This window comes from Panthera pardus, unplaced genomic scaffold (assembly GCF_024362965.1).
Source record: "Panthera pardus isolate Hobbes unplaced genomic scaffold, ASM2436296v1 HiC_scaffold_15, whole genome shotgun sequence".
Lineage (NCBI taxonomy): Eukaryota > Metazoa > Chordata > Mammalia > Carnivora > Felidae > Panthera > Panthera pardus.
The window spans coordinates 14313588-14340732 of NW_026526710.1; the positions used below are offsets into that span (position 1 = coordinate 14313588).

A 27145-nucleotide genomic window follows, 5' to 3' on the forward strand; every position below is an offset into this window, starting at 1 on the left:
AATCCTCTGCCTTGACAGAAGGGGAAACTGAGGCTCTCTTCTGAGGTGACTGATTTAAATCTGCTCAGAACGGGGGAAAGAGCCTAGCTCTGGTCTTTCCCAACATAACCTTCTTTCCTCCATTCCAGCTGGTGCAACCTGGGTCATCTGAGTCCCAGGAAGAGGTGTGTGTGTGTGTGGTGGGGGAGCACCTGCAGCCTAGGCTGAGAACAATTTAGAAGCTCTCACAGGTATGGGGAGACAAAATACAGTGATGGTCCAGTGATACCGGCCCCACTCTGCCAGCCTGTACTAGACCCTGCAGCTCCCTCTCCTGCCACTTACTCTTCCTGGGTCATGACATGACAGTTGCCCAACAGTACCTTGTCAGGTAGGTCCCCCTTTTTTTCTTTTAATGTTTACTTATTTTTGAGAGAGAGCTAGAGACAGAGCACAAGTGGGGGAGAGGCAGAGAGAGAGGGAGACACAGAATCTGAAGCAGGCTCCAGGCTCTGAGCTGTCAGCACAGAGCCCGACGTAGTGCTGGAACTCACAAACCTTGAGATCATGACCTGAGCCAAAGTTGGACTCTTAACCAACTGAGCCACCCAGGCACCCCGATCCCCCTTTTATCTATAGGAGGCAATAGGCTGGTCACTGATCCTGAACTAGACTGTCTCCAGGTTGTTAATGATGACCTTTAACCCTGAGCCTGGCATCATGGCCAGTTGGAAACAATGTAACTTAAAGAGTATATCCTGACCACATAGTTACAGAACTCTTTGGGCTCATGTCACAAGAGAAAAACAAAAGCCAGGTTTCGTCCATCTGTGAAACCCACCCTGTCCCCCCGACCCCAAGACCCTTCCCACCCGGCAGGATGGGCGCCATGTAGTCACTCACCCTCCACTCTGCTTCTTCAGCTTGGTGCAGAGGAGCAGGTCGGTGAACAGGAAGACGTGGCGCAGCTTGCGGGCCCCCTCCACCAGCTCCACCATGAAGCTGTCCTTCAGCAGCTGCCGGTGCTATAGGGGGGGCAGGGGGATGGTGTGGGCTCGAGTTAGGGCAGTGGGCCAGCAGGGGGGCAGGCCCTCACACCCTCAGCCTCCTACTTTCAGGCCCACTCTCCAGTGCTCCCTCTGTCTCAGCAAACACACACTACACTTTCCTCTTTGTTCAGTAAAGTTTCTTGAGTGCTTGGCCTGTTGAGGAGGGTGAGTGGATAGAGTACCAGCCATTGGCTTGGAGGCTGGGGAGGGGGAACACTATAGCTACGTTGATGGCCTGCAGAGAAAATGATGGCAGGAAAAACCCCTGTGGGCAGGGCGGTCCACGCCTCTCCGAGACAGCAACTGGAGACGCAGAATGGGCAATAGGCCAGCCATGTGAAGGACATTCTTGTAGAGGGACCATCATAGCCCAGGCCTGTGGCTAGAAGAGCTTGGTGCTCCAGGCATGGGTGGGGCAGCCTGGTGAGTGGAGAGGAGGTGGGCCCAGAACACTTTAAGGGGGCAGCCCCGACAATCATGGTAGAGGCTGAACTTAGTTTTCCGTTTTTGTTTTTTAAAGTTTATTTATTTATTTTGAGAGAGAGAGAAGGTGCGAGTAGGGGAGGAGCAGAGAGGAGAGAGTGAGAATCTCAAGGAGGCTCCATGCTACCAGTGTGGAGCCCGATGCAGGGCTCGAACCCACAAACTATGAGATCATGACCTGAGCTGACCTGAGCTGAAGTCAGACACTTAACCAACGGAGGCACCCAGGTGCCCCTGGACTTAATTCGAGGGCAATAGGAAGCTGAGTAGTGTGCCTACAGATGGGACTCCATGCTCTAATCTTTCTAAAGTCAGTGCCCACTGACAGGCAGAAGCCCACATAGGATGCCTGGATTCCGACAGCCTGAGTCTGAGATGACCTTCCCAGGGCCCACTGGACCTAGACCTAGAAGGGGGATGCGAGGCACTAGCCCACCAGCAAGCTACACGCCTCTGCACCCGGGTACTTCATCTGAAAGACCAGAACATTCCCACTGGGTCACACAGCTCCAGGGGTGGCTGAATGACGTGAATGGCACACCAAGGTAAGTCAGTAATTCATCTGAAAAACAGTGCCCAGAACCTCATGTGGGTCAATGCTGTACCATGCCAAGGACACAAAGACAGGACGAGAGGCTGACGTGGTGAGCCTTTCCTTTCCCCGTGCACATTCCAAGTATGCTGTGCAAGCAAGTACACGGCCTGATTATTGGATGGGATCCCCAGAACACCCTGTGGGCAGGTCCTTAGGCCCATTTCACAGGTGAGAAATGGGAGCCTCAGATAGGTTTACCACCTGTCCCAGGCAGCACAGTGAGCGAGCAAGCAGCAACGCTGAGCAGTCTCTGTCCTTGGGAACTCACAAACCCAGGGGAGAGAGACCAGGTGCTTAGAGGCAACCCAGCCAGCCTGGCTCCAGGGAAGGCCCCCCAAAGAGGGTGACTCTCCACTTCTCACTGTGATGGCCAGGGAAGGGTCTGGAGGATCAGGTACATATATAAGAGTGGGCAAAGACCCATAGCATCTCCCCAGCAAGAGGCATCTCCAACGCCCTGTGAACTTGGCAGGCCCACACGCCTGGCTCCACTGCGACCTGCAGCCTCAGAGTTGTCTCGGGGAGTATCTGCCTCCCTGAACTTTCCCATACTCTCTGCGAGAGCTGGAGCCAGCAGGGCTGCCCAGAAGCAAGTATAGCTTGGGCTGGGCCCCAACACTCCCAGGTGCAAAGGCCACACGTCATTGTCGCATTCAGCTTGGCTCACAATGGCCAGCTGGGTCCTGGCTACAGAGAGCAAATGATTTAAATGGGAGAGCATGAGTGGAAGGGCTGGAAGGCTGCCTGTGTGCGAAGGCCATGACTCATTGTCACTCACCCTGTGCCTGCCTGCCATGGGCAGACAGCCCACCTGGCATTGACACCCACAGGAAGCAAAAAAGTGTGCACCTGGAGAAATGTCCACACAGGGCTGGAGACCCTGGGGTAAACCTGACTGCTGGGTCCTCACTGGGGAGCAGGTCTGAGACGGGTCCTGGGACCCTGAAGTCCCAGAGGAATGAGTGGACACATGCCCCCTCAGCAGGGACAGGACAGAGGGTCTTCCAGCCCAGAGGGCAGGGACCAAGGGACCTTCTGTGATGAAACATGGATCCTTTCTCCATACAGAGGGGCTGAGCTTCTGGCCACCACCAGCAGAGGGCCCCCTACGTCCAGCTCAGAAGTAGACTCCTCCCCTGTCAACAGGTCAGAAATGCCCAGAATCCAGGCAGTGACCACCCTCCACACACCAGCTGGCCCACCTTTTCTCCCTGCGAGGTCCTGTTGCTCACACATTCAGCTGAAGTGTCACATTCATCCTCCACAGGATCACTGAGTGTCACCCTGGTGCTTGTGGCAGCCCACACACCTGCCTTGCTGTGTTGAGAGGACATATGGCTGGCTGACTGTGGGGAGCACACAGGTGCCCCGAGGGCTCAGACTGCAGCCCTGGGAGGCTCTGATGGGCTGACCCTGTTCTGATACTGTGACAGTCGCCAGGCCCCTCCCCATGAACGCTTGCCTGTGCAAACCCTCATCTTTCTATGAGAAATCCCAAAGCTGAGGGCACCCTGACACTTCCCTCGAAGCATCCCAGTCCAAACCCTGCTCTGGGCCACACTCTGTCTCCAAGGGCCATGCAGAGCATGTGAATCATGCGTGTCACCTGCCAGACCCTGGCAGCATGGGTGGTGAACAGCAGCAGCTCTTCAGAGTAAGGCTCATTCACTGTGAGTTTTCCCTGTCATGTCACAGTTGGCCTCCCTCGCGAGGAGGCACAGGGCCTTGCTTCTGAACCCCAGTCCACCCTGGGTCTTGCAGCATGCCCAAACAGAAAATACCCAGCCAATGGGCAGGAGGGGGTTCCCAGCCCCAAGAAAACAGGCCCCCAATTACCATGCTGGCAGATCCACAAAGGGAGTCTGGACCCTGGCACAGAGACCAGAGCCAAGGGAACAGGAGGGCAGCAGACTGATGGAGTGTGAGGGAGATGGGGGCTGGACCTGAGGCACAGACTCTTAAGGCTGGTAGTCCCATCCTGATGCACAGTCTAGAGCCCTGACCCCTGGGTAGATGCCACATCTTGACTATGGAGGTCAGCCAGCCTGGGCCTGGGATCAGCCCTGCTCAGAGCCCAGCTCCAAGCCATACGCTGAGGAAGGATCCTGCTGCTGAAATAGGCCCATGAAGAAACAGCAACAAATCCCCATCTGCACCCACCCAATTTCAGGAAAGAGAGAGGCCAAGGGTAGATGATCGTGGAGGAGGACAGAAATGAAAGGAGGGATGGACAAGCTGCAGGTCCAACAGCGAGCTTGTGAGGGGATGCTCGGCCCTTTGATCGAGGCATCTGAGAGACTGCTGGACCCTATGGCCATCACTTGGGTCTCTTCTCAGAACCCTGGCTTCTGCAGGGACACCCTGACAGCCCACATGGGACCAGTGTAGAGCCGGGAGGCCTGTGCCTGCCCAGGAGACAGCCCTCTCAAAAATGATCATGAGCCCTAACCCCAGGCCCTCAGAACCAGTACGACTTCCAGTCTGGCCCACCTGTCAGGTCCTCCAGGGGCCACAGGCAGGGCCACAGCCTGGGCTGCACCTGGGTCACAGTCCCATAGCACTGTGGGCTGTGGTCTAAAGATGGTGTGACGCCAAGTGGCTGGTAAGGACTGTCCCTTTGACTCAGCATCTCATGCAGAGCAAACACGCCTGGGTAGAGCTGTAGGGAGAGAGCTAGAACCCACTGGACCCCAGGACAGGGTAGCATGATGCTTCTTGAGGTCTGAGGGACAGTGACTCAGAAGAGCCAGCTTGCTGGGGCCATAGGAATGTGTGTGAAAGAGAATCCATGTGTCTCTGTGTCTCTTTGTGTGCATCCCCAAGCAGGCAGGCATGTTTGTGTGTGTGTGTGTGCGTGCGTGCGTCCCTGTTGGTGTGTGTCCAACTAATCTCTTTGTGTGTCCCATATATATGTCTCTGTGTGTCCCCTGTGTGTATCCCTGTGTATGTGACCACATGTGTGGGTCATGTTCCTGTGTTTCTGTATGTCCTTCTGTAAGTTTCCATGCCCCTGTGTGCCCCAACCTATGTGTCCATGTGTATGTGTCCCCCATATATGTCTGTGTGTGTGTTTGTGTTCCTGTGGATATCACAATGTGTGTCCCCTCGTGTGCATGTCTTTGTGTGCACTCTGGGGCACCGTAGTGGTGGCAGGAGGGAAGGCACTCCCCTTGGGAGTGGGGAACACCTGCTCGAAGGGACAGCATTGCCTCCTTGAAAAACTAACATCACCCCGCCAGGGAGTGAGGTGTCTGCAGCCGCTGCTGTGCACCTTCACTGCCTGTGGCCCATCCTCTTCTCTCTGCAGGGATAATGCTGGCTCAGCCACTTCAGTTTTCTGAGCCTCAGTTTCCTTAAACATAAGAAGGGATGCAAATACCTGCCTGGTGGCATTTTTTAGAGGATTAAATGGGCCCCACAGGGGGCTATTGGTACTATAAGCCAAGTCCTCTGTAGGTACAGGCCTTGTGTTGAGAGATGCCCTATTGTCGTCGGGCCTCCCACAGTTGATGATGACTCTGAGTGGGGAAGGTACCACCACCCCCATTTCTACAGACAAGGAAACTGAGGATAGTGAGGTTACATCCTGTGTCCGCAGTCTTCTGAGGACGGGCCCCTCCTTCCCCAGGGGTCTTCCCCTAGGCTGGCCGGCCTCCTCCAGCTGTCATCTGGGCAACATTGGCCCTCACCCCTAGACAGAGCCCATTCAGGGAAGACCCATCTGGAAGAAGTGCATTGTTATGGACTGATGTTTGTGTCTACTCCAAAATTCATATGTTGATGCCCTAACCCTTAATGTGACAGTATCCAGAGGCAGGGCCTTTGGGGTGATTAGGTTTAGGTGAGCCCATGAAAGTGGGAGCCTGTGATGAGACTGGTGTCCTTATACGAAAAAGAAGACAGAGATCTCTCCATGTGCCATCTCCAAGCTGGGAGCCATCTCCAAGCCAGGAAATAGGCTCTTACCAGATCCTGAGCACACACCTTGACCTTGGGACTCCCAGCCTCTAGAACTGTGAGAAATGAACATCTGTTGTTTAAGCCCCTAGTTGATGGTATTTTGTCATAGCAGCTGAGCAGACTCAGACACAAGGTTCTGAGAAGAAGAAGCTAGAGCCCAAGGTTCCATGGAGGGGGTACTGGGAAGTTTCCTCAGGTACAGGAACTGGAGTTTAGTGATAAACCTGTAGGGCCTTGCCAGGTGAGACCAAGAAGGGTTGCCAAGGAGGGCACAGGTGGGGGCAGAGAGAAGAAGGAAGATGGTCAAGGCAAGGACCAATGAGGCATCAGTTGTTGGCTGAGGATGCCTGGTTTGGCTCCAAGCAGGGCCGGATTTAGCATGTTTGGCCCTGGAGGAGGCCAGGGGCCCGAACCTCCATTCCCATGCCCCCAGAGCAAGACCTGAACCTGGGGATAGCTGGCTGCATGCCAGCGACCCAGCTGACATTGCCCATCAGAGCAGCCCTGGCTGTGGGGTAACTCAGTGGGGTGTGGAGGTTCAGAAGGTGGAAGAAAAAGTGTCCCCAAAACAACATACCCAGCAGCTGAGTGTGTGCTGAGGGTCCTGCCTGACCCTCCTGCCCTCAAACCTGTTCGAGGGCTCTCAGTACCTCCCTGCAGAACACGCCTCCACTCCCTGGTCCCTGAGAAAGCCTCTTGTTTCCCATGCCCTGGAGAGACACCTCATAAGACAACTGATCGGGGAGGATGAAATCAGAGCATGACACCGCCCGGAAAGGACAGGAACCTGCTGGGTGGAGAGCAGGGTGAGCCTGGGAAGCACACTGCTGATTCATAGCAGTAATGTTCACTGAGCACTTGTTGGGTGCTGGGACCTGTGCAGAGAGTGCTTCATAAAACATCTCCTTTCACTTGGCAGGACTGTCCCAGGCAGCAGGTTCTAGCTCCACCACTTGTTGGAGAAGGAAACGCTCAGAGAGGTAAGTAACATGCCCAAGTTCCTAGAAGAATCCAAACCTGGGCCTGGACAGGTTGACAATCCAAGCTCCATTTACAAATATTTATAAAGGGTTGAGAAAAGACCCAGACATGGAGCACTGGCTTTGCCCTTATGGGGCTCCTATGTTGTGGACATCCTTTGAAACTGTGGACAGCACATGGTCTAGGCTCACCCCAATCCCACAGCTGAGCAAACTGTTGCTCAGAGGTGAGTGGTATTGCTGAGGTCACATGCCATGTCTGATGGCGCTGGAACCCCAATCCCTATGCTGTCTTCACCCCCACCCCCTTCCCACAGCATCTCTTACAAACTCTGCCAACAGGGTCTGGAGTCTCCAATTCTCTAATCCTCAAGCAAGAGCCCTCTCTTCTCCTCTGCCTGAGCCTCACCACCTCTCGTCCTCAGCCTGCACCAGTGACATTTCCTCAGCGGCTCCTATTCGGCCTGCCCACCTGCCTTCTTCCATGAGGGGCATTTGGGAATCTGGATAGAGAATGGTTCCAAGAAGTGGCTGGCTGTTGGGAAACAAAACACCCACACGAAATCATCCCGTTTGTGTCCCAGCCTGAGTTGGGGATGCCGGGCAGCACAGGGTGCAGTGCTAAGAACAGGCAGGCAGCCACATGGGGAAATCACTTGGCAGTGTAAAGTTAATTCAGCTAAATAAATGAGCACCCACCCACTAGCCCATAGGACCCAGGCCTGGGAAGAAAAGTGCCAGCAGGATCCCTTGGTCCTGACTGGTTCCTGGGAGCCTGAGAAGGGTATCCTCCTGGGATATGCTTGCTGCTCACAGCCCCTGGGGTGCCAGGGTGAGAGCATGCAGGCTGGTGACAGCATGTTCCAGCCACAGTTTAGTGTCAAGGAGACACCTGTAATGCTGCCCAAAGTCACTCTTCCTCAAAGAACACAGCCCTGGAGCTGTGGGGACTGGCTGAAAAGGATGATGAGATCATAGAAGCCATAGCAGGGGCTGGGGCTGTTGGCTCTGCTCAGGGCTCACACTGGGGCATCTCCACAATGCCCTGACTTACTCAGGTTGAGCAGATGGAGACAGGCCACTTCCCAGGGGACCAGCAGTGACTGTGGGAATACCTCCAAACACCCAAGCCAATGGAGGTACCTCTCTTCTCCCTAGAAACTGCTGAGAGAGCTAGAAACAGAGACACCCCTCCCCAACCCCTATTCACTGACATGTTCCCAGCAGGAGAAGCAGGGGAAGGGGCTCCACTCAGTGCTTAAGACTCTAGTAGCATGCTGAACCAAAGGGGCACATTCTCCTCCTTGTGACCACCTATGCCCAGGTAGCTCTTCATACATGGACCAGAGGAGGGGTGGACATTGGTTCAAAGGAGTGTCAGGGGAGTGAGAGGTGACGATAAATCATAACACACCTGTGATGAACACAGGTGCCAGGGCACATTTGGCCTCACATCCTGGGTTAGCTACTTAGTGGCTGTGTGACTGTGGCCAATTTCTTCAACAACCTTTCTGAGCTGCAGTGTCCTCACCTGGAAAATACCTCCTGACTTCACAGAGTCATCAAGAGAACTCAGAAGCCCACTTCCTCTCGTCTTTTGGAAACTTGATATTCAATGTCATATACCAAATTTAGAGACAGGAACACAGGAAAAAAAAACAACAACAGGTATTTCCAAATCTCAGGTCCTCCCCAGCTGCAAGTTCTAAGAGGAAGTAGCCCGCAGCTCCCACCCCTCCTGGGACCTGCAGATTCCCTCCTGACTGGTGATGTAGAGGGTGCTTTCCCCACATCTACAATATGGACAGTGTCCATGTGGGGAAATCAGCACCCCCTGCTTTTAGACAGCCCCTCAGAGGTCATGAGATCCTTTCTGCCTCACAACAACCCCATGGAGGGGCCACAGGCCCTGAGTCACTGTCCTCAGAGAATATGGACACTCAGCAAAGAAATAGGGACTTCCCAAATCAATACCACTGGTAAGTAGTGGGCAGGACTAAACCCAGGTTGGGAGACTACCCTTATAACATCCTTTTTTTTTAAGCTTTAAAATATTTTTTTATTAAAGAACTATAACCAAATGAGAATAAATCAAATAATAGTACTTTAAGAATAGCAAGTTTCCTCCATTTATTTCTTACTCCCAATTATACTTCCCAGTTACTCTCTTTCCCTATTTAATTCTGGTGATTTTATAATTTTGGAAGGTATGCTCATACCTCTGATCCTTGATTCACTGACTTGATTTATTCAATTTGTTGATTTGCACACTGATTCCTTGAGATAAAAAATTAGGACTTACCACACACTACTGCCATCCTCATCCTCCTCTCCTCTTCATGTCTGATGCTTATCCAAGTAGTGTCCTTTCTACCACACTGGGGACTGTAAGCTGGGTTGGGCAGCCTGAGAGGATACACTGAGGAGGACACTCCGGCTGCAGTCAGCTCAGAGTGTAAGTGCCCGACTGAATAGTGATGTCTGCTCCTGGAACAGTGGGGGTGGGGAGCATGAGTGTGGGCACCTGTCTGTCATACTGGGCTGGCCACCACCACCCTTACCATGCGTGGGAGGGAGAGGAGGTGCGTGCAAGTCAGACTCACGGCGTTTCAGAGGGCATTTGCTTCTCTCCTCTCTTGCAGCTGAGGTACCCAGGTGATCCCTCCCACTGAGCAAGTATCATCAAAGCCAACAGGGCCAGATGCTGATGGGGGAGAGGGTGGGTACAGATAAAAGCCCTTGTCCTCATGAAGTGCCCGGCCCCTACATATTTCCTGTCTGGTGGCCCTGAGACCCTGACCGTGGGTCCGCACGAAGGAAGCCTGTGATAACAGATGTGGGAACAAGGGCAGGGCTGCCAACTCCCAATTTTCCTCAATTCCCTAGGGCAGCTGCCTCCAAGGATCCGAAAAGCAAGAAGGGATTTCTCTCCAGGGATCCTGAACAGCAGGATAGGGGGGCTGAGGTCAGACTCAGCACCATATGAAAAGCTGAGAGGAAAAAGGACTCGCACGTTTGCTTCCCAGGAGGACAGTGCTCTCATAAAAGAACAGTCGGCAAAGGAGACAGAGCAGGTGTCCTAGGAGCTGGGCACAAACGCACTCAGTATAAGTGGACTGGGCAGAAGCAAATCCCACATCCAGTTAGGGAGGCCAAAGCTTGGCACTCCTTCGGGGTCCCTAAACTTGGGGCAGGAGTGAACCAGGGGCAGGGCCCCGTTGTTGCTTCAGGAAATGAGATCTGAACCCCCAGGGTCTGGCCACTGGACAGCTGGGTGTGGAGGTCCTAGGAGGTGCTGGGGACCCACTTCTGCCTTCTATGAGCTCAGAGACTGCTTCTGTATGTTGGCTGGCAGGGCTCTTTCCATAAACCATGCCCCTTTGGGTGCCCAGGCACCCATCAAGGTGGGCCCGCGTTCCCATCCTGCTGTAAAAAGGAGGAACAGGCCCAGAGAGGAGGAGCAAGCATCGTCCAGGCTGCGTGGTAGTATGTTCACAGCGATGCTGGCATTGGATCTCGATGTCGGCCTGGCTCCAGGCTCTGGTCAAGCACAGAGGGTGGACTGGAGGGGATACCTCTCTCCTCCTTGGCCCTTCCTGGCCCAGGTCCACCAGGAGAAATCCCACCAAGCCTGTCACTCATGGTCAAGCCTGATGAGACTCTGGGCACATGGGAGCTTTCTGCTCAGCACTTAGGTACCACTTCCCAAAGAGGAATGGGGAAGACAGATCTGACAGTGGCCTGCCCACCAGCCCAGGCAGGAGGAGAAGAAACCCTGAGATGGGAGGGTCAGGCCTCAGTACTGAGCACCTAGCACATGAACTGGAAGGAAGAAGTGGCTTTCAGTGGCAACTACAGTCAGGTTCACTGCCAGCCATGTCCTTCCTGGGCTGTATGGCTCCTGTCCCTGCATAAGACCCCAGAGGCAGGTCAGCTTCCCTTGCCATGGTGCTACTTCTGATAATAGATGCTCATGCTTGTGTGGGGTGCCGGCCTCCAGATTTATACAACTCTGCTCTCTCACTAAGTGCTGCCCGCCCAGGATGGCACCTGCCTAGCATCTCACTGGGCCCCTCCCAGAAGGGTCAGAGGCCACTGGGGCAGGCTGGGTCCATGAATTCTTAGCCCCTCTGTTCTATATCCTCTTTTCAATGATGTGCAGGCAGATAAAGACCAGGGGTCGCTGTTAAGCAAGGAGGGAGGAGGAGGACGAAGGAGAATCCTCTTAGCTGAAGACAAGTCAGGCCTATAAACTGCATGTACCTCCCTTTCTTTTTTCCTTTTAATTCCTTAAATCTGATCATACGGATTTCCTGTGCTAGCTACCAAGTCTGTGTTATACCACTTTACTTTTACCAAAGACCTATGTTAGTATCTGTTTTCAGTAACAAAAATGAATCCGAAGATTTTCACTTTTACAAATGGTAATGGCTTCTTCATTTTAACCATTTAAGTTTACAAACGATTTTTTGTTAAGTTTATTTATTTTGAGGTAGAGAGAGAATGTGAGCAGGGGAGGGTCAGAGAGAGAGAGAGAGAGAGAGAGAGAGACAGAGACAGAGACAGAGACAGAGAGAGAGACAGAGAGAAAATCCTGTCAGCACAGAGCCCGATGCAGGGCTTGAACCCATAACTGTGAGATCATGACCTGAGCCGAAATCAAGAGTTGGATGCTCAACCGACTGAGCCACCCAGGCGCTCCAGTTTACAAAAGATTTCACAGGAACACTCTACCTTTGGATAGCAGGGAAAACCTGGGACTGTTTTTTAATGAAAGAACACTGAGAAGGAACCATGTAGTTCCAGACAGACAAAATGACATCCTCCTTCTCACCAGTCAGACCATGAGCTGACAAGGGTGTGAGGAAAAGAAGGGGTGCCGTGGATACAACCTGCCACGATGGAAGAAGAGGTAGCCAAGTGAGGCGTGCAGCCCTGTAACTCCACCCTGACTCCCCACACAAGGGATTTTTACCCTGCCAGCGTCAAAGACCCTCAAAGGTAACACATTTTCTGTGTTAGGCTGAATGGCAGGCACAGTCTGCCAAAGACGAGAAAGGTGCCCTGAATTCCCCCTGCCCGGTGGGGCAGGCTAGCAAACCCAGACCATCCCCAGTCCCGCTCACCTCTCCCTTCTTCACAGTCATGGACTGGCGGCGGGGCGTGATCTCCTCATTGATGCTGGACAAGAAGTTCTGTGAGATACGTAGGGCATCCTGCAGCAGAGGGTGGTCTGGGTGGCTGGAGGGCGTGTGCTTCAGCAAGTCCTGTGTCGGGTGAAGAGAGGACTCAAATCAGAGACAGCACAGCCCAGGCCCCACCACTGTGTGCAAACTGTAGACACACACTGGGCAGACCCAGGGTCACCAGCTTGCCAAGCATCACCACCACCTCTAGACAGGCTAGGGCTATGCGGGTAGTGCTTGCACGAGTATCACCCCACAAGCAGGTCCTAAACCTAGACGGTGCTCCCATAAGCCCATGTTGTGTGCACGCTGCCAACAAGCTTTTCCACTCTCAGGAGCTAGGGCAGGATTCTCCATCTTCGGCCCTAACACTCTGGGTTGGATCATTCCTTGTGGTGGGGGCTGTCCTGTGCACTGTAGGATGTCAGCTCCCCATCCCTGGCCTCTACCCACTAGATGCTAGCTAGCACTCCTCTTCCTTTGCAGCTGTGACAAGCGACAATGTCTCCGACATGCCCCTAGGGGGCAGAATCAATCTCCTCTAGGACCACTTGTCTGTGTAAGCTCAGGAGAAAGCACCTGGCCTTCCTGGCTCCTCCCCCTTTAGAGACTGAACCTCTCAAATAAGATAAAAACAGAGGCAGGCAAACCATAAGAGACTCTTAAATATAGAGAACAAACTATAAGGGTTGCTGGAGGGGAGTTGGGTAGGAGCATGGTCTAAATGGGTGATGGGCACTAAGGAGGGCACTTGTTGGGATGAGCACTGGGTGTTATATGTAAGTGATGAGTCACTGAATTCTACTCCTGAAACCATTATTACACTATATGTTAACTAACTTGGATTTAAATAAAATTAAAAAAAAAAAAAACAGAATCGAGAGGGAAATGTTGACTCCTTCACCAGGAACGTGTATAATTTGTGCTCAAGGTCAACAGCACCCTGGTTCAGAGAAACAAACTCCGCCCTGGAGAGAACTTAGCTCTCAAATCCCCCTTGGTGAGAAGCCCCCTGCAGAGGTGAAACAAGTCTGGAGGAAGGTTCTGGTGTCAGTGGTCCCAGAACCCCCACACCACCCCCCAGGGTGGCTCTGTCTTCTCCCTATCAGGACGCTCAGCTCAGCGAGGGGACAGAATAAAGGTCTCTGACACTCCATTGGGTCACCTGCCAGAGCCTCCCAAACCACGCCTTTCATCTCCCTCTTAACTGGAGGAGAGTGAGGTATTATGAAATGTGCACTCGACAGAATGCTACATGGCTTAAATACTACAGGCAGAGCTGTTTGGGCTGAAGTAGGACAATATCTACCATATCATATTAAGAGGAAAAAAAAGCAAAGTGTGGAACGATACGTATAGCATGATGCCTTCTGTGTAATTAAAAAAAAAATGTTCAGGTATGTTGGCATGTGCATAAAAGAATCCCTGTGGTGCTGGCTCCTTTGTGGGGAAGAAACAGGAAAGGAAACTTCACACACTTTTATGACTTGATTGTGAATTTAAAAAAAAAACAACCACGCATGTACAACTTGCTCTAAACATAAATGAAAAGGGCCACCTGGGCAGTAGGATTAGGGGCCATTTTTGTTTCCCCCACTGCCTTTAGGAGCAGCCCCACTGAAGTGTGCTCTCCCCATGCTCCCTCTCCCCAGGTTGCAAGGCCGTGGTCATCCTCACGGGCCTGGAATGCACCTGCTGTCTGTGTCCTCACCCCATCTACCTTCGAGGCTCGTTTCATGCACTGGGACCAAGAGGCCCTTCCTACGTGGGACAGGGCACTCCCTCCCTGCACTGCCTCCTACGAGAGCACCCATGATAGCTCCAGAACCTGCTTTCTTCCTTGCCATGAGCCCCTCATTTCTGCATATTCAACAAAGGTATGTGGCAGGAAAAGGGGGAATGGCTGGGCAGCACTGACAAACATCAGTGTCAGGCCCAGAACAACAGAAGCCAAGAACCCCAGGGTGAGAAGGTCCCGGGTGGAGTGACTCACATGCAGAACCAGCGTGCTGCGCGTCACCCGGTCCACAGGCTTGTAGAGCAGGGCTGCAGAGAGATGGGCAGGGCAGGTGAGAGGTGGCCAGGCATGGAGAAAGCAGCACCAGACCACCCGCCTGCCTGTCCTTGCTGTAAGTGCTTGGGCAGAGGGAGCAGCCCAGCCCAACCTCCACATCCCCTGGGAACTACCCATCCCCAGTGACAAGGGCAAACAAACCCCAAGCACCTAGAAGGCCAGGCACGTGGCTTTGAGATTTTGGTCCGTAACATTAAAGCTGAGTCCAGAGCTACTGGTCAGAACCCAAGTTGATGCTCTTCCCTCTGGAGTTGGGGAGGCCACCTGCACTCGACTACAGATGGGCTGGCAAGGATGCCAATCCTGGCGGGACACCTGCTCTCTGGCCTGGTGGGTCCCCCAGAAGCAGACTGGCACACTGCTAGTGATGTCCATCTTGGCGCAGTTTGGAGGCCTGATTCGGAGGCTGGCAGAAACTAACTCAGCTGCCAACATAGCTCTTGGCTTTCAAGTGTTTTCAGACAGCTAGACTCCAGCAGCACAGAAACCCTGGCCAGCCTTGGCAGCCCCCACTTCTCCATGACGATGTCAAGCCCAGCCCAACACGGGCATGGATGCTTAGATGTGTTCTGACACAAGTCAGGTACATTTCCTCATGTGATTCCCACGACTACCATAAGACACGCATTGTTATTTATTCCCATTTTACAGATGAGAAACTGAGACTCAGAGCATGGTGAAGGTCTGGGACCAGAGCCATGGCTGCTGTTCTCTGTAACTATTCATGCTGTCCTAACAACCACAACTGAGAAGTGACTTATCAGTCCTGATCCCCTGCTCTTTGCCCAGAGTGAAGAAGGAGGCTGAACACACAGGCCTGGGAGCCTGATGACTCTGGCTTTATCCCTGCCTGGCCACTTAGGACCTGTGTTCCATATGGGTTACTTTCATTCTAAATCTGTTTTGTCATCTGAAAAAAGGGAAAACAAAATCCTCCTCACAGGGTTGCTGGGGAGAACATGATGACATTTTAAACGCCCAGCAGTGCCTGATTGGTGGGCGTTTGCAAAACCCTCCCATTCTTCCTGGTTGCTACTGTTGGTGGCAAGCTGGTCCTGCCTGTGTCCTTCCCCACCCTGCCATATCCAGTGCCACTTTTTCCACATCCCTGCTCTCAGTATTGGAAGTCAGGAACAGCAAAGGAGCCAGAGGCTGACCCAACTGGGTGCCATGTTTGTTTTTGCAGCCAATGCCCTATCCTCTCGCAGCAGCTGCCCCACAGGGAGCACGAAGAGGCCTCGGCATAGAGAACTCACTTTCCAAAGAGTTCTTGGTCGTCTGATCCTTGGCATCCTTGTTGCTTCTGGCTCTCAGGTTCTGCAAAGAGAAAAGCACATTTTCACACAGGACAACTGACGCGGCTTTGATGTGGCAGGACGTTCTGTGGTCAGAAACCTTTAGCAAGAAAACTCACCCTTCACTCACTGCAAAAAAATCTTAGTTGAGGCAAGCCTTATGGGGCATCCTGGACCATAGCATGAAATACAGGATGGGCAGAACACAAGGCATGCCCTAGGTGCTGTAGGTTCGTCTGGAACTGTTGATACTTGGGGACAGAAATTCTCTTACTGTGGGGGCCTGTCTTGTGCACCTCAGGCCACTGAGCAGCATTCCTGGCCTCTATCTATTGATGTAGCAGCACACCTTCCTCCTGCTAGGACAATCAAAAATCCCCAGGCATTGCTAAGTTGTCGCTTGGGACAAAGATCACCCCTGCTCAAGAGCCTGTGACATAAGGAATCCTATAAAAACAAGGCAAATCGCAGTGCCCTCCCTAAATGCATAGAACTGTTTTCTCAGAGAAGTTAAACAGTGGGCAAGGGGGCTGGGGGGTGTGAAGAGCAGTCACCTTTAGAAATGGCCAGGGCAGCCCCACCACCACTGAGACTAACACTGGATTCCACCTCCTCCCCACCCTCTCCTGACTTTGCAAATATACTGGCATACCTCGGGGTGCTGCAGGTATGGTTCTGGACCACTGCGATAAAACGAACATCGCCAAAAAGCAAGCCCAGTGAATCTTTTTTTTGTTTTCCAATGCATATAAAAATTATGTTTACCAGTACATTGTAGTCTATTAAGTGATCGACAGCATCATGTCTATAAGCAATGTATGTACCTTCGTTAAAAAATGCTTTATTGCTAAAGAATGTTAACCATCAACTAAGCTTTCAGCAATCATAATCAATGATCACAGATCATAAGAAATATAATAAAAAGGGGCGCCTGGGTGGCTCAGTCGGTTGACTGTACAACTTCAGCTCAGGTCATGGTCTCACAGCTCGTGAGTTCGAGCCCTGCGTTGAGCTCTGTGCTGACAGTTCGGAGCCTGGAGCCTGCTTTGGATTCTGTGTCTCCCTCTCTCTCTATCCTCCTCCACTCGCATTCTGTCTCTGTCTCTCTCAAAAATAAATAAACATTAAAAAATTTTTGAAAAAAAAAAAGAAATATAATAATATTGCACAAGCTTGAAATAGCCTGAGAATTACCAAAATTTGACACAGTGAGTAAATGCTGCCGGGAAGGTGGCACTGACAGATTTGCTCAATACAGGGATGCCACAAACCTTCAATATGTAAAAAACACAGGATCTGCAAAGTGCACTAAAGCAAGGTATGCCTGTAGCTGCTAACAAAGAGGTGCTATGATCCCCAGGAGGAGAGCAGAGCTTTTCAGTGGGTAGGTCATGCTTTCACACAACTGCATCAAAGGATTCACTGATTTGGTCCAAGGTACCAAGAAAAGCCAGGATATAAGATGCCTGGGTACCTGAAATCATCTCTGGAAAGAAGCTATGGTTAATCCCATTACTAGGTTGCTGAACAACAACAAAAACAGCATGGGAACAGGAAGGGACTCAGACATGGCTCTCCCAACCTCTTGCACTGCGGTAAACTTCTCAAGACTAAAAATGATGGTATCTTAAACTCCTTGGGACCAAACTCCACAATGCTCTTTGGAACCTCTCTTGAGAGTTTAATGGCCCTCACAGTGATTATTCCTCTGAACATCTGCCTCAGCAGTTCCAAAGGGGTGTGGGGGTATGAGGGCATGTGAGAGCTGAACCTGAGCCTCTGTAAAAATCTGCGTCCATGCTCACGTAGATCTGCGAGGCAGCCTTCACACCACATGCCCCTGGACAGTCCCATGCACATTAGCATGCAGAGCTCCAGAAATCCTGTCTCAAGGAAACTTATGATTTGGCTTAATCCCCCAGTTCTCAAACTTAACTTGATTCCAGAGGCCCTTTTCCCAGAACTCCATCATGTGGGAGCTGGCATTCCATGAAACCCAGTTTAGGCAGCTCTGGCCTAACTGGAAACTGCCCTGGCTCATTTTCAGGACTGGGAGATGAGGGACCACGGCTCCACAGCTCCCTCTCCTGGAGGTGACCATCCACTCCCCATATCTGAGTTCTGACCCCCAGAGTGAACCTCTACACAGCCTGCTGCTTCTGTTTCCTTTGGCTCCATTTTGCTCTGTCTGGGTGGTTCCAATCTCTCTGAGTCTCTTTAAAAAATATAGGTGGAGAACCAAAGTGGATGATGCCTCCAAAGTACAAGCTTCACTGAGGACCAGCTTTCGGCTGGCCCCAAGATGCTGTCACCCTCCCGGCATCCCTGCCTCAGCTCAGATTCCCACTTGTGCGTGGTCAGTGGGACCACGTGACCCTGGGTTGGTGTCCCATCATTGCTTCCTCCCTCCTCTTCTAGAAGCCTGTCTGGGTGGACTTGAGCTTGGCTCCATTTAACTAGAGCCTGCTCTTAAAGGATTAGGTCTCTAATTTGTCAAGGTCACTCAGGATTCTGTGCCAACATTGCAGCTGTCAGGGGTGGGGGGGAGGGTTGCTAAGTGAATGACCTAAAGAAAGATATGGTCTAAATGACAGGGAGGGACATCTGGAGCCAGCCTGGAACCCTGGGTGCATGCAGCCTGTTACCAGCAGCACCAGGCAGGGAGTGGATGGCCCCACGGGCTCTGGAGGAACAGCATGGCACCCATTACCACCATGAGGGACGATCAGCACCCACAACATGCCACCTCTCATGATAAATTACAAAATGGCACAAAGCCCCCGGAACAAAGCCAGGTATGATAGGGTATGATTGTCTCTCAGCAAGGGAGACCCCACTCACTCCCTATTTCTAGTTTCCATTTATCTTTCTTATGCTAATTTCTCCCTTGGAGCCTTTCCATCTAGAATCCTTGTTTGGTGGAGGGAAGGCAAGTCAGAGCTCCGAGGAGCTGGAGGCATCACAAGTGATGACAGGCCCAGAAAGAGGAAATGTCACCCCGATGCAGAGGGTAGAAACAGGATGTGGAAGGGTGGGGAAAACCCCTGCCGGGAACCCTGGGAGGCAGGCGCTGCAGGTCCTGGTCCAGGCATGGGCACCAGCCCCAACAGGCCACTTGTCCTGTGTATCTGAGAAAGTCTTTTGAGGCCCCTCATGCTAATACTGGGGGCTTGAGGTTTCAGTCCTCCTGGAGCTCCAGCCTGGAGCTTTCTGCCCACGTGGGTCTAGAGACAGCAGCTATAGCAGCTCCACGCCCCTGTGCTAGGGCTCAGCTTCCCTGGTGAGCAAGGTCACCAGCAGGCTACAAGAGAAACGGAGCAAAACACACCTCCCCACCTGCTCTCTAGTGACAAGGTGCATAGCTGGCCTCGGGACTCGCATGGCCAGACCTCTGCTCATGAGACAGAACTACGGACACTCCTTACTGCACACAGGTGGTACAAGACAGCATCTGTCTGGGGGACTTGGCAGAGCCCCAGAATTGAGTCCTGGACCCTAGAGAGTCAGGGAACTCATGGAGCTGCTCCTCCTATCTGTTCACAACAGAGTCCCCCACACAAGGCTGACAGAGCCAACCCAGAAACATCTGGAAACAGAGCTGAGATTTGCCACCAGAACTTGGCTTGGTGCACCCGGGTCACGGTGTACCAACGGCCAGCCCACATCCTACCCGTGGGAGGTGGAGGGGTGCACCTGTCTGAACAGTGTCACGAGTACCTCAGAGATTTCTGCAAACTGAGCGTTGGCCTGACAGCACTTCTCAGCCGTTTCCATGGCAACTCCGTAGTTATCTACAAAGGCCCGGTACACACCCAGCTGGCTGGCCTGTAGGAAGGAAGGAAGAGAGTGTGGGACAGGTGCAGGACAGGTGCTGCTGCTCCCCATCTTTCTGAGAAATGGGCTTCCGTGCACAGCTCTGGAGAAATCCCAGGTGCAGCAGGCAGCGCAGAGCTGCAGACACCTCAGCTCTTTCCCGCTATCGCATCCCACCTGCTTCCCCCCACCCCCCACGCACTGTGCATGCTTCCCTCTTCCCAAGTGACATGCTGAGAAGTGACTCACTGCCCCAGGCAGGTAACAGTTTCCTTCCACAGCTGCTTGTTCCTCCCACCTCACTCATTTTAATAGTGCCACCGGCAGTAGCTAAAATTTGAGGCTGTCAGTGAACGCGGACAAGAGTCTACATATATAGTGGGATGGAGTGGCACCTTTTCGTGCTGGCTGCAGGAGACTCTAGTGGACAAGGAGGTCGGCCCCCTGGCCTATGGTAGCCACAGTGCTCCGCTCATGTCTGATCCCTTCAAACACATTAGGAACACGCAATCTAGCTGCTCTTGGAGAAGATGGGCTCCCACTGTCCAGACATGAGGCCAGCCCAAACCTGGTAAGGGGGGTCCAGGTATTATATGCCACACCTGGCGTGCAGGAGACCTGCTGGCTGCCAGCTGCAAGGCGAGAGGCATTTTATTTGTCTTGTGTCAAACCAAAGGCATTAACAGAGGGTCTCTTCACTTAACCTTCTGGTCAGATACTCAACTGAGAGACAGCTTCCAAGGGCAAGTGTGTGTGTGTGTGTGTGTGTGTGTGTGTGTGTGAGCACACACGTGTATGTATGCACATGTGGGCCCTAGGTCACCTTCAGAGGCAGCCAAGGGGAAACCAGCCCCCATCTTGTACCAGCAAAGCCAGGCCTGGGAGGGTAATGGAGGACCCTGGTGACCGGCTGGCCAGGCCTTCCCACGGCAGCCGACCAGCTGGAAGCCTAAAGCTTTAGCTGATCCTGGTGTTTGTTCTGTGCTGAATCTAAATTTTATTTCTATATGCATTTGCATTTATATTGAATTTTATGTTTCTTCAGATGACAAGCCCAGATGCTGGGTAAGCCAGGCGCCCTTGGCACTGTCTGGTCTCTGGCTCCGCTCCCTGTGGGGGCTGCACGGAGGCCCTGCCGGGCCCCTGCTGCACTGATCACCCTGACAAGTCACTGCATTCTCAAATACCAATAGCTACGACAGTCAGACCCAGAGCATCTCCTTCTCTGTCTCCGTCACCGGTCACTGAGTGCCTCCCCCAACAAAGACTTGCTTTAGGCACTGTCACCACAGCCGCAAATCACTCGGACACAGTGAGGCCAGTAGCAGGAAAGATACATGATAAATTAATCAACAAACACGTAATATACCAAAGAGCTGAGAACAGAGGTTGAAAGCTATGGGGCTGCTTTAGATAATTTGGTGAGGAGCCCAGAGGGGATGTTACTGTTGAAATGCATCACTTCAAAATTCCTATGTTGAAACCCTAACTCCCAGCACCTCAGAATGTGTACTTAGAGAGAGGGCAGAAGAGGAGATAGGTTAAAATGAGGTTTTTAGTGTGGATCCTAATCTAGTAGGACTGCTGTTCTTGGAAGAGATAAAGGACACAGACCCACAGAGGGACACCTGTGAAGACACAGGGAGAAGGTGGTCATCTGCAAGCTGAGGAGAGAGGCCTCAGGAGACCAACCTTGCTGGTGCCTGATCTCGGAACCCCAGCCTCCAGAACTATGAGGAAATCCATTTCTGTTGTTCAAGTTGTGCAGACTGTGGCAGCCTTAGCAAACTGATACAAGGTCCAGGAGAGGAGAATCCCTTCCATTACTTCTCCTTCTCCCTTTCCCTACGGAACTCCCATCTCCCATGTGGCATTTGAGAAGTGCCCAAACAGTCTAATCTTTTTAGCTAATCTAAAATGAAGCTATACCAATAATGGGATAAATAGAGATCACGTGCCTCCTGATACGAGGCACTGAGGAGGACACGACATCACTGCTGTGGCTTGTTTTGTTTCATTTTGGCTGGAAGCACGAAACTTGAATCTATTCCTGAGGAAACATCAGACAAACACAACATGGCCTATACCATTCAAAAATGTCAAGGCCATGGAAGATAAGCAAAGGCCAAGGAACTGGTACAGTTTGAAGAAAACTAAAGAGATGTGAAAAGCAAGTCCATTTTGTAACCTTGGATTGGATCCTGAATCAGGGAATGAAAGTGGCTATCAAGAACATGATGGCCAACAGGAGAAATTTGCATATGGATTGCATATTAAATAACAGCACCACACCAATATGAAAGTCCCCGAATTCGATCACTGTACTACGGGTTATGGAAGGAGTTTGTCTTTGTTTTTAGCAAGTACACAATGAAGTATTTAGGGGTAAAAGGGCAGATATATCTGCAAGTTATTTTCAAATTATTTAGCACGTGTGTGTGTGTGCACATGTGCACACATGTTTATAAAAATGATAGAGAAAAAGATAAAACAAATTTGGCAAAATGTCACAACTGGTGTATCTGGCACATGGGAATTCTTGTACTATTTCTGCAACTTTTCTGGAAGTTTGAAAGGATCAGAAAAGCAAAAACATAGCTTGACAAAATTTCGGACAGAAACAAACCCCTGAGCAATTGCAGTTAACCTGTACGTTCCTGCAGGAAGGGATCCAGGCTTTCTGAACTACCAGACACAGCTCATAAATCCCTGGGCAGGGGAGGTGTCATAACTGGGGCATAGCAATGTGGGCTCCCCTGGTCCTAAAACTCTCCCAGCTAGGGAGCCTGATGGGGTGACCCCCCCACCCCCATCTGTGGGGCCAACCGCACTTGTGCTGGTCAGCAAGGAATGGCAGAGCCCCAGCTCCTAGCTGGGTGGCGCACATGAACACTCTCCACTTGGTTCCGGGCATGACTTCCCACTGTAGCTCCCTCTCAGTCCTGCTGCAACATCTGACCCACAAAGGTAGCTCAAGCACACCAGGGAAACCAGAAGAAATTTTCCAAATTCTGGCGTTCGTCGAACTATGAACATTTGAAAGATAATTTTCTGAGTGATGTTGGAATGTTATTCAGGGAAGAGTGCTGTTGCAGTTTCTTCTCAACAACACAATTCTCCCATTCTAAGGAGGGCTACAGGCTGAGCCAAATCTACTAGGTTAGAACCTGCTGACACTTCACACGGGGAGAAATGGGGTGAGGGTGGGTTTCAGAGCTGGGGGTGCTGCACCAATACAGTCTCCTGCTTTTTGGCTATGGAGAAAGGGGTCTCATGTGACAGGAATCTGAACAAAAAGGCATTTTTTCATGTGTTTCTTGTATCTTCATTCCGGCCTGGAGTCCAAGGTAGCTGCAGCCCAGGACAGTGTAGAGAGGACCACCAATAGGAAGACCACACCTTGGAGCAGATCACTCAAGCCCAGGTGCAAGCCAAGGCAAGGACTGGGTCTGGGCAGCTCAGAGGGCTGTGCTCTGAGTACTTGGAAGGGGCCTGTGACCTTGGGCCACCTCTACCCCTGGAGGATTGGTTTCCCTTGGGAGCAGGAAGGCTCCAGGAAAAAAGCATGTCCATGGGGCGCCTGGATAATCTGGTCTTGGGATTAGGAATCCTCAGAAGTAGAACCTCTATTACAGGGTCCTGCCTGGCACCTGCCTTCAGTGGCAGGCCCAGGACAGCTGCTAAACTCCTCTACTCAGACTCCCTTCTCCCATGGCCTCCTCTGAAAGGGACTGACTGGTTGCACACTTTAGAACTGCAAAAGAGGTGGGGACTCCTTTCCACACACGTTGGAACTTTGTATATTAGAAGACAGATGTCGATCCAACAGCTCTCGGGTTTTCTCCTTCCTCCCGAGTCCCTTAACTGTTTCTTCCTTTTGGACAAGTTTTACTTGACCCAGGTCTTGGTTAAATATGCACTTCAAGCCAATCCCTGTCCCAGATGTGGCCTGGCCAGTGCCAAGGGGCCTGCCACAGCATCTTTCATCTGATTGCTAGGTTTTATTGGTTCCATTGATGTTTTAGAAGCCATATACTTGGCTCTTCTTGGGTCCTGTGGTCAGCAAAGGGCTGCAGAGGCCCTTGACCTGCTTTCACGGTGGGCCCTTTCTGTCCTGATCGGGTGCTTCTGCCTCTGGGACCTGAACGGCCACAGCCTGAACCCACAGCCACCTCTGCCATAAGGATTCCTTGTCAGTATGGGCTCATCAAGCCCTTTCAGAAATTCTTATTTTGTCATCCAGCACCAACTATCCTTCAGTTTTATGACCCCTGAAGGCAGCAGCAAAGGCCCTCCTTTTGGAGACAAACCAGGATTACAGTCCCAGCAAATGACCTGCAGTTCCTCAGGCTTCTCACCCCCTCAGTGGTGAGGACAGGACCTGCCTTATAGGGCCTGCCTCAGCTAAGGTGAGATGGGCCCCCTTGTACCCTGCTACTCAGGAGCCAGACTGCCTCTCACTGAGAGGCTATGCCTCAGTCCACACTCCGCAGTTACAAACCACCCTGCCCTGCATTTCTCTAGTCTATCCATAAGAACCAGTCTTGATTTCTATAAGGCATGAAGGTGTCCCTGTCAAAGTCAGCATTAAATATGCCTGTTGTTTCTGAAAACAGCTGCTGGTAGGAGCTAAGGTGGGTTTTCCCCACCTCTCTCTACCAGGGCCCTCCTTCAGGCTCCAGGGGTACTTTTCCCGCTACCTTGATTTTTAGTGACCACATCTCCCCTCCCCACACCACTTAAAAAAAAAAAAAAAATTCTCCAAGGGCGCCTGGCTGGCTCAGTTGGTACAGCATGTGACTCTTGATCTCAGGGTCGTGAGTTCAAGTCCCATGTTGAGTGTGGAGCCTTAAAATAAGGGTTCGGTGTCCCAGAGCCCTTGGCAACACATGCCTGCAGGTCAAGGGAGAGGCTTGATCCCTGTAGAGCTGCAAGCTCCTGGGAGGCTGCCGTGCACCTGTTCCGAGTCACTCACCAGTTTCTGGAAGAGGTCACCCACTCGCTGCTGGTGGCTCCACTGCTGTACTCGGGGGAAGAGCCCGTCATAGAACTCCTTGTGGATCTCATAGAGCTCAGGCACTTTAAAGAAGATGGTCTCAATCTGCTGGCTTGTCAGCACTGGCTGAGAGGTGGTGGCAGCAGCCTTCAAAGGCTTCATGGGCTGGAAGAGGGCACAGGTGAGGTGACACAGGTGACAGGTGGAGTGGCACACATGAGAGGGCCTGCCCTTTCTCAGGTGCATGGTGTGACCACAGAAAGTCATGGCTAAGTGACACGTGTGTTTTTCTTTTTAAATTCCATTAAAAATAAAAATGTAAAGCCAGCTTGGTTTGGCACCTGTCCTATGTTAGTGTCCACTGCCCCACGGGGAAGCCCAACTTCTACAGAGGGGAAATTTCTGGCCCGCCTACCGATGTCTCAGTGACTCCAGGCAAGGGGGGTTGCCTTCTGATGGCTGACCTGGGGCCTGTGAGCAGCGTGCCCCGGCCCAGCTCAGGCCCTCCCCGCTCCTCACCAGCAGCAGCGCCTCCAGGTGGCTCAGGTAAGTCTCTTCGCTAGCCAGGATTCCAGACAGCACCCACTTCCTCATCTCCAAGCCCTTTTCCAAGTCCAGCTCATTCTGCAGGAGAAACAGACAGAGGTCAGACCTGGGGGACGATGCCCTATGTGGCCACTCTCAGAGAGGAAGGCCTGTTTCTCAACCTGAGGACAAGCCTCTGGAGAAGGCTCCATGTAGAAATAAAGGGAGGCACTGGAGCCTCGGCCAGTCGGCCACTTGTACATGGTCACTGAAAATTCTGGAGGGGTCATCCAGCAAAACCAAGAGCCACCCTTTGTCATGACATTGAGAAATGGGCAGCGTGGAGCTGGGCAGTTGGGGAAAGATGCCCCGGTCTGTGGGACTTTGTTACAGCTGCCCAGTAAACTGATAGAAAATATTGATGCCAAAGGTGATAAAAACTGCTGTATGACTAACTGGCCACTTCCCCCATGGGCCAGCTGGGTATCTGGGCAGCACAGGGGGCTATGCTCTGCACACTTGGAGGGGGCCTGTGACCTGACCACTAGCGAGGGAGTCAGGGTCAGAGGTTGGTTGTGCCCACTGCCTGCCCATGCTCCCTCTGCCTGGCTATGCCAACAGGTCCACTGTAGTCCACAGAAACTGAGACAACACCCCTGCCCATTCTGCCACTGGTTTTCCACCTATGGGTGAACATGAGACAACCACACTGTGGTAGCCCTCGGGTGTAGAACCAGAGTGCTGCCCCTTTGGTCCACTTTCCTGAACCACTCAGGGGAGATTGCTGGTCTGGGGCAGGTGCCTGGTCCTTGGCACTGCTGAATATCTAGGGCTGAAGAATTCTCTTTTGGATGCTGGGGGGCCCTATAGGGTGTTGGGCAGCATTTCTGGTTTCTACCCACAGGTGCCAGGAGCAACACCCACTCCTACCCCCAGCTGGGACAGCCACAAATGTTTGCAAGATGTTGCCACATGTCCTCTGGGGCCAAATCGCCCCTAGGTGAGAACCACTGGGTTCGAGGAAGGACCTAAGGCCAGCTCAGGCCTCACGGTGTCTCTACAGAGACTAGAATCAGGGCCTCCCCAGTATGGCCCCACTATGTGCCCCCAACCGTGCTTCCCTTTCCAATTTCCTGAAGTGGCAGGAGGGAGGCATTCAGTGACACAGATGGCTGGCCCAGCAGGAAGCACCCAGGGCCAGGAGTCGGGGGACAGGGCTACAGAGCCAGGCCTGCCTGGTGAGCCCCAGTCTCGGGCAACTGCCCTCTTGCCCTGGGCATCAGCTGCCTGGGTATAAACTGGGGAAGGAAGGCCCGATCCCCATGTCCCACCTGCTTCTGCTTTCTGGTCCCTGAGGCTTGTATCACATCCTAACTGCCCACTGTGGGACCATCCAAAAAGTCTTCCTGAACCACCACTTTGCTTTGGGAATCTCTAAGTGTGCATGAGCTAGGTGCATGCATATGTGTGTACATGCATGCCCAAGTATGTGCATGTACTCATGCATGCATACAAGGCAGCCGCCAAGATCATGGCTAAGTATTGCTCCAGGGAAAGGTACCACTCCACACAGAACCCCCTCCCCCACCCAGGGCACACTGGGCAGTGGCTTCACAGGCAGAAATCTCTAGGACATGTTGTGCCTGATCTTGAAACTTCCTGTGCCAGCAAAGTGCCTGGAACATATAGGTGCTCCATGAAGACAATGAACAAACAAACCAACGAATGAATGGATCTAGAACTCCTGGTTGGGCCCTAGCTTTGGCTGTACCTTTGTGAAGCTCTGAGTGCTCTTCTGGGACCCTGGTCTGTTTGACAAGCAGATGCCAAGATCCAGAACTGTGAGCTTAGCCTGCTCCAGGGCCCAGAGTGCCACCACAGTCAGTAAGTCTGTGACACACAGTGCACAGTTGTGCAGGGGTAGGGGATGCTGACCCCTCTTATCATCTCAGTCCACTGAGGTCACCATGCATGGTGGCAGCCCGTTGGGAGAAGTAGCTCTGATGACCCTGAACACGCTTCCCATCGTGTCCAGGTGCAATTTGTGCCCCAAGCAAGGGAAGAGGTAAGGTGAAGGGCACAGCAGGCTTCTTGGGCAGCAGCAGTCACCCACCCAGCCCTGCTGTGTGCTGAGGAACAATCTTGCTACTGTGAGCACCCGTGGGGGGGCTGGGGTGGTGGTGGTGGAGCCCCACCCAGCACAAGATGCC

At 52.4% G+C, this 27145-nt stretch overlaps 1 protein-coding gene across 4 annotated transcripts in view; it reads right to left on the bottom strand.

Annotated features, from left to right (window-relative positions):
- BCR (BCR activator of RhoGEF and GTPase) overlaps nt 1–27145 on the bottom strand; it is a 127620-nt gene that overhangs the window by 29587 nt on the left and 70888 nt on the right. For all 4 annotated transcript variants that reach the window (XR_002085149.2, XM_019467092.2, XM_053902145.1 and 1 more), the window contains 7 exons: nt 24930–25034; nt 24390–24575; nt 19319–19426; nt 15563–15623; nt 14226–14278; nt 12173–12313; nt 883–1004 (listed from right to left, as the gene is read on the bottom strand). Coding sequence is in view for 3 of the 4 variants with exons in the window: in XM_019467092.2 (XP_019322637.2) it covers nt 883–1004; nt 12173–12313; nt 14226–14278; nt 15563–15623; nt 19319–19426; nt 24390–24575; nt 24930–25034 (776 nt within the window). In the remaining variant the exon portion in view is untranslated. The remainder of the gene's footprint in view (nt 1–882; nt 1005–12172; nt 12314–14225; nt 14279–15562; nt 15624–19318; nt 19427–24389; nt 24576–24929; nt 25035–27145) is intronic.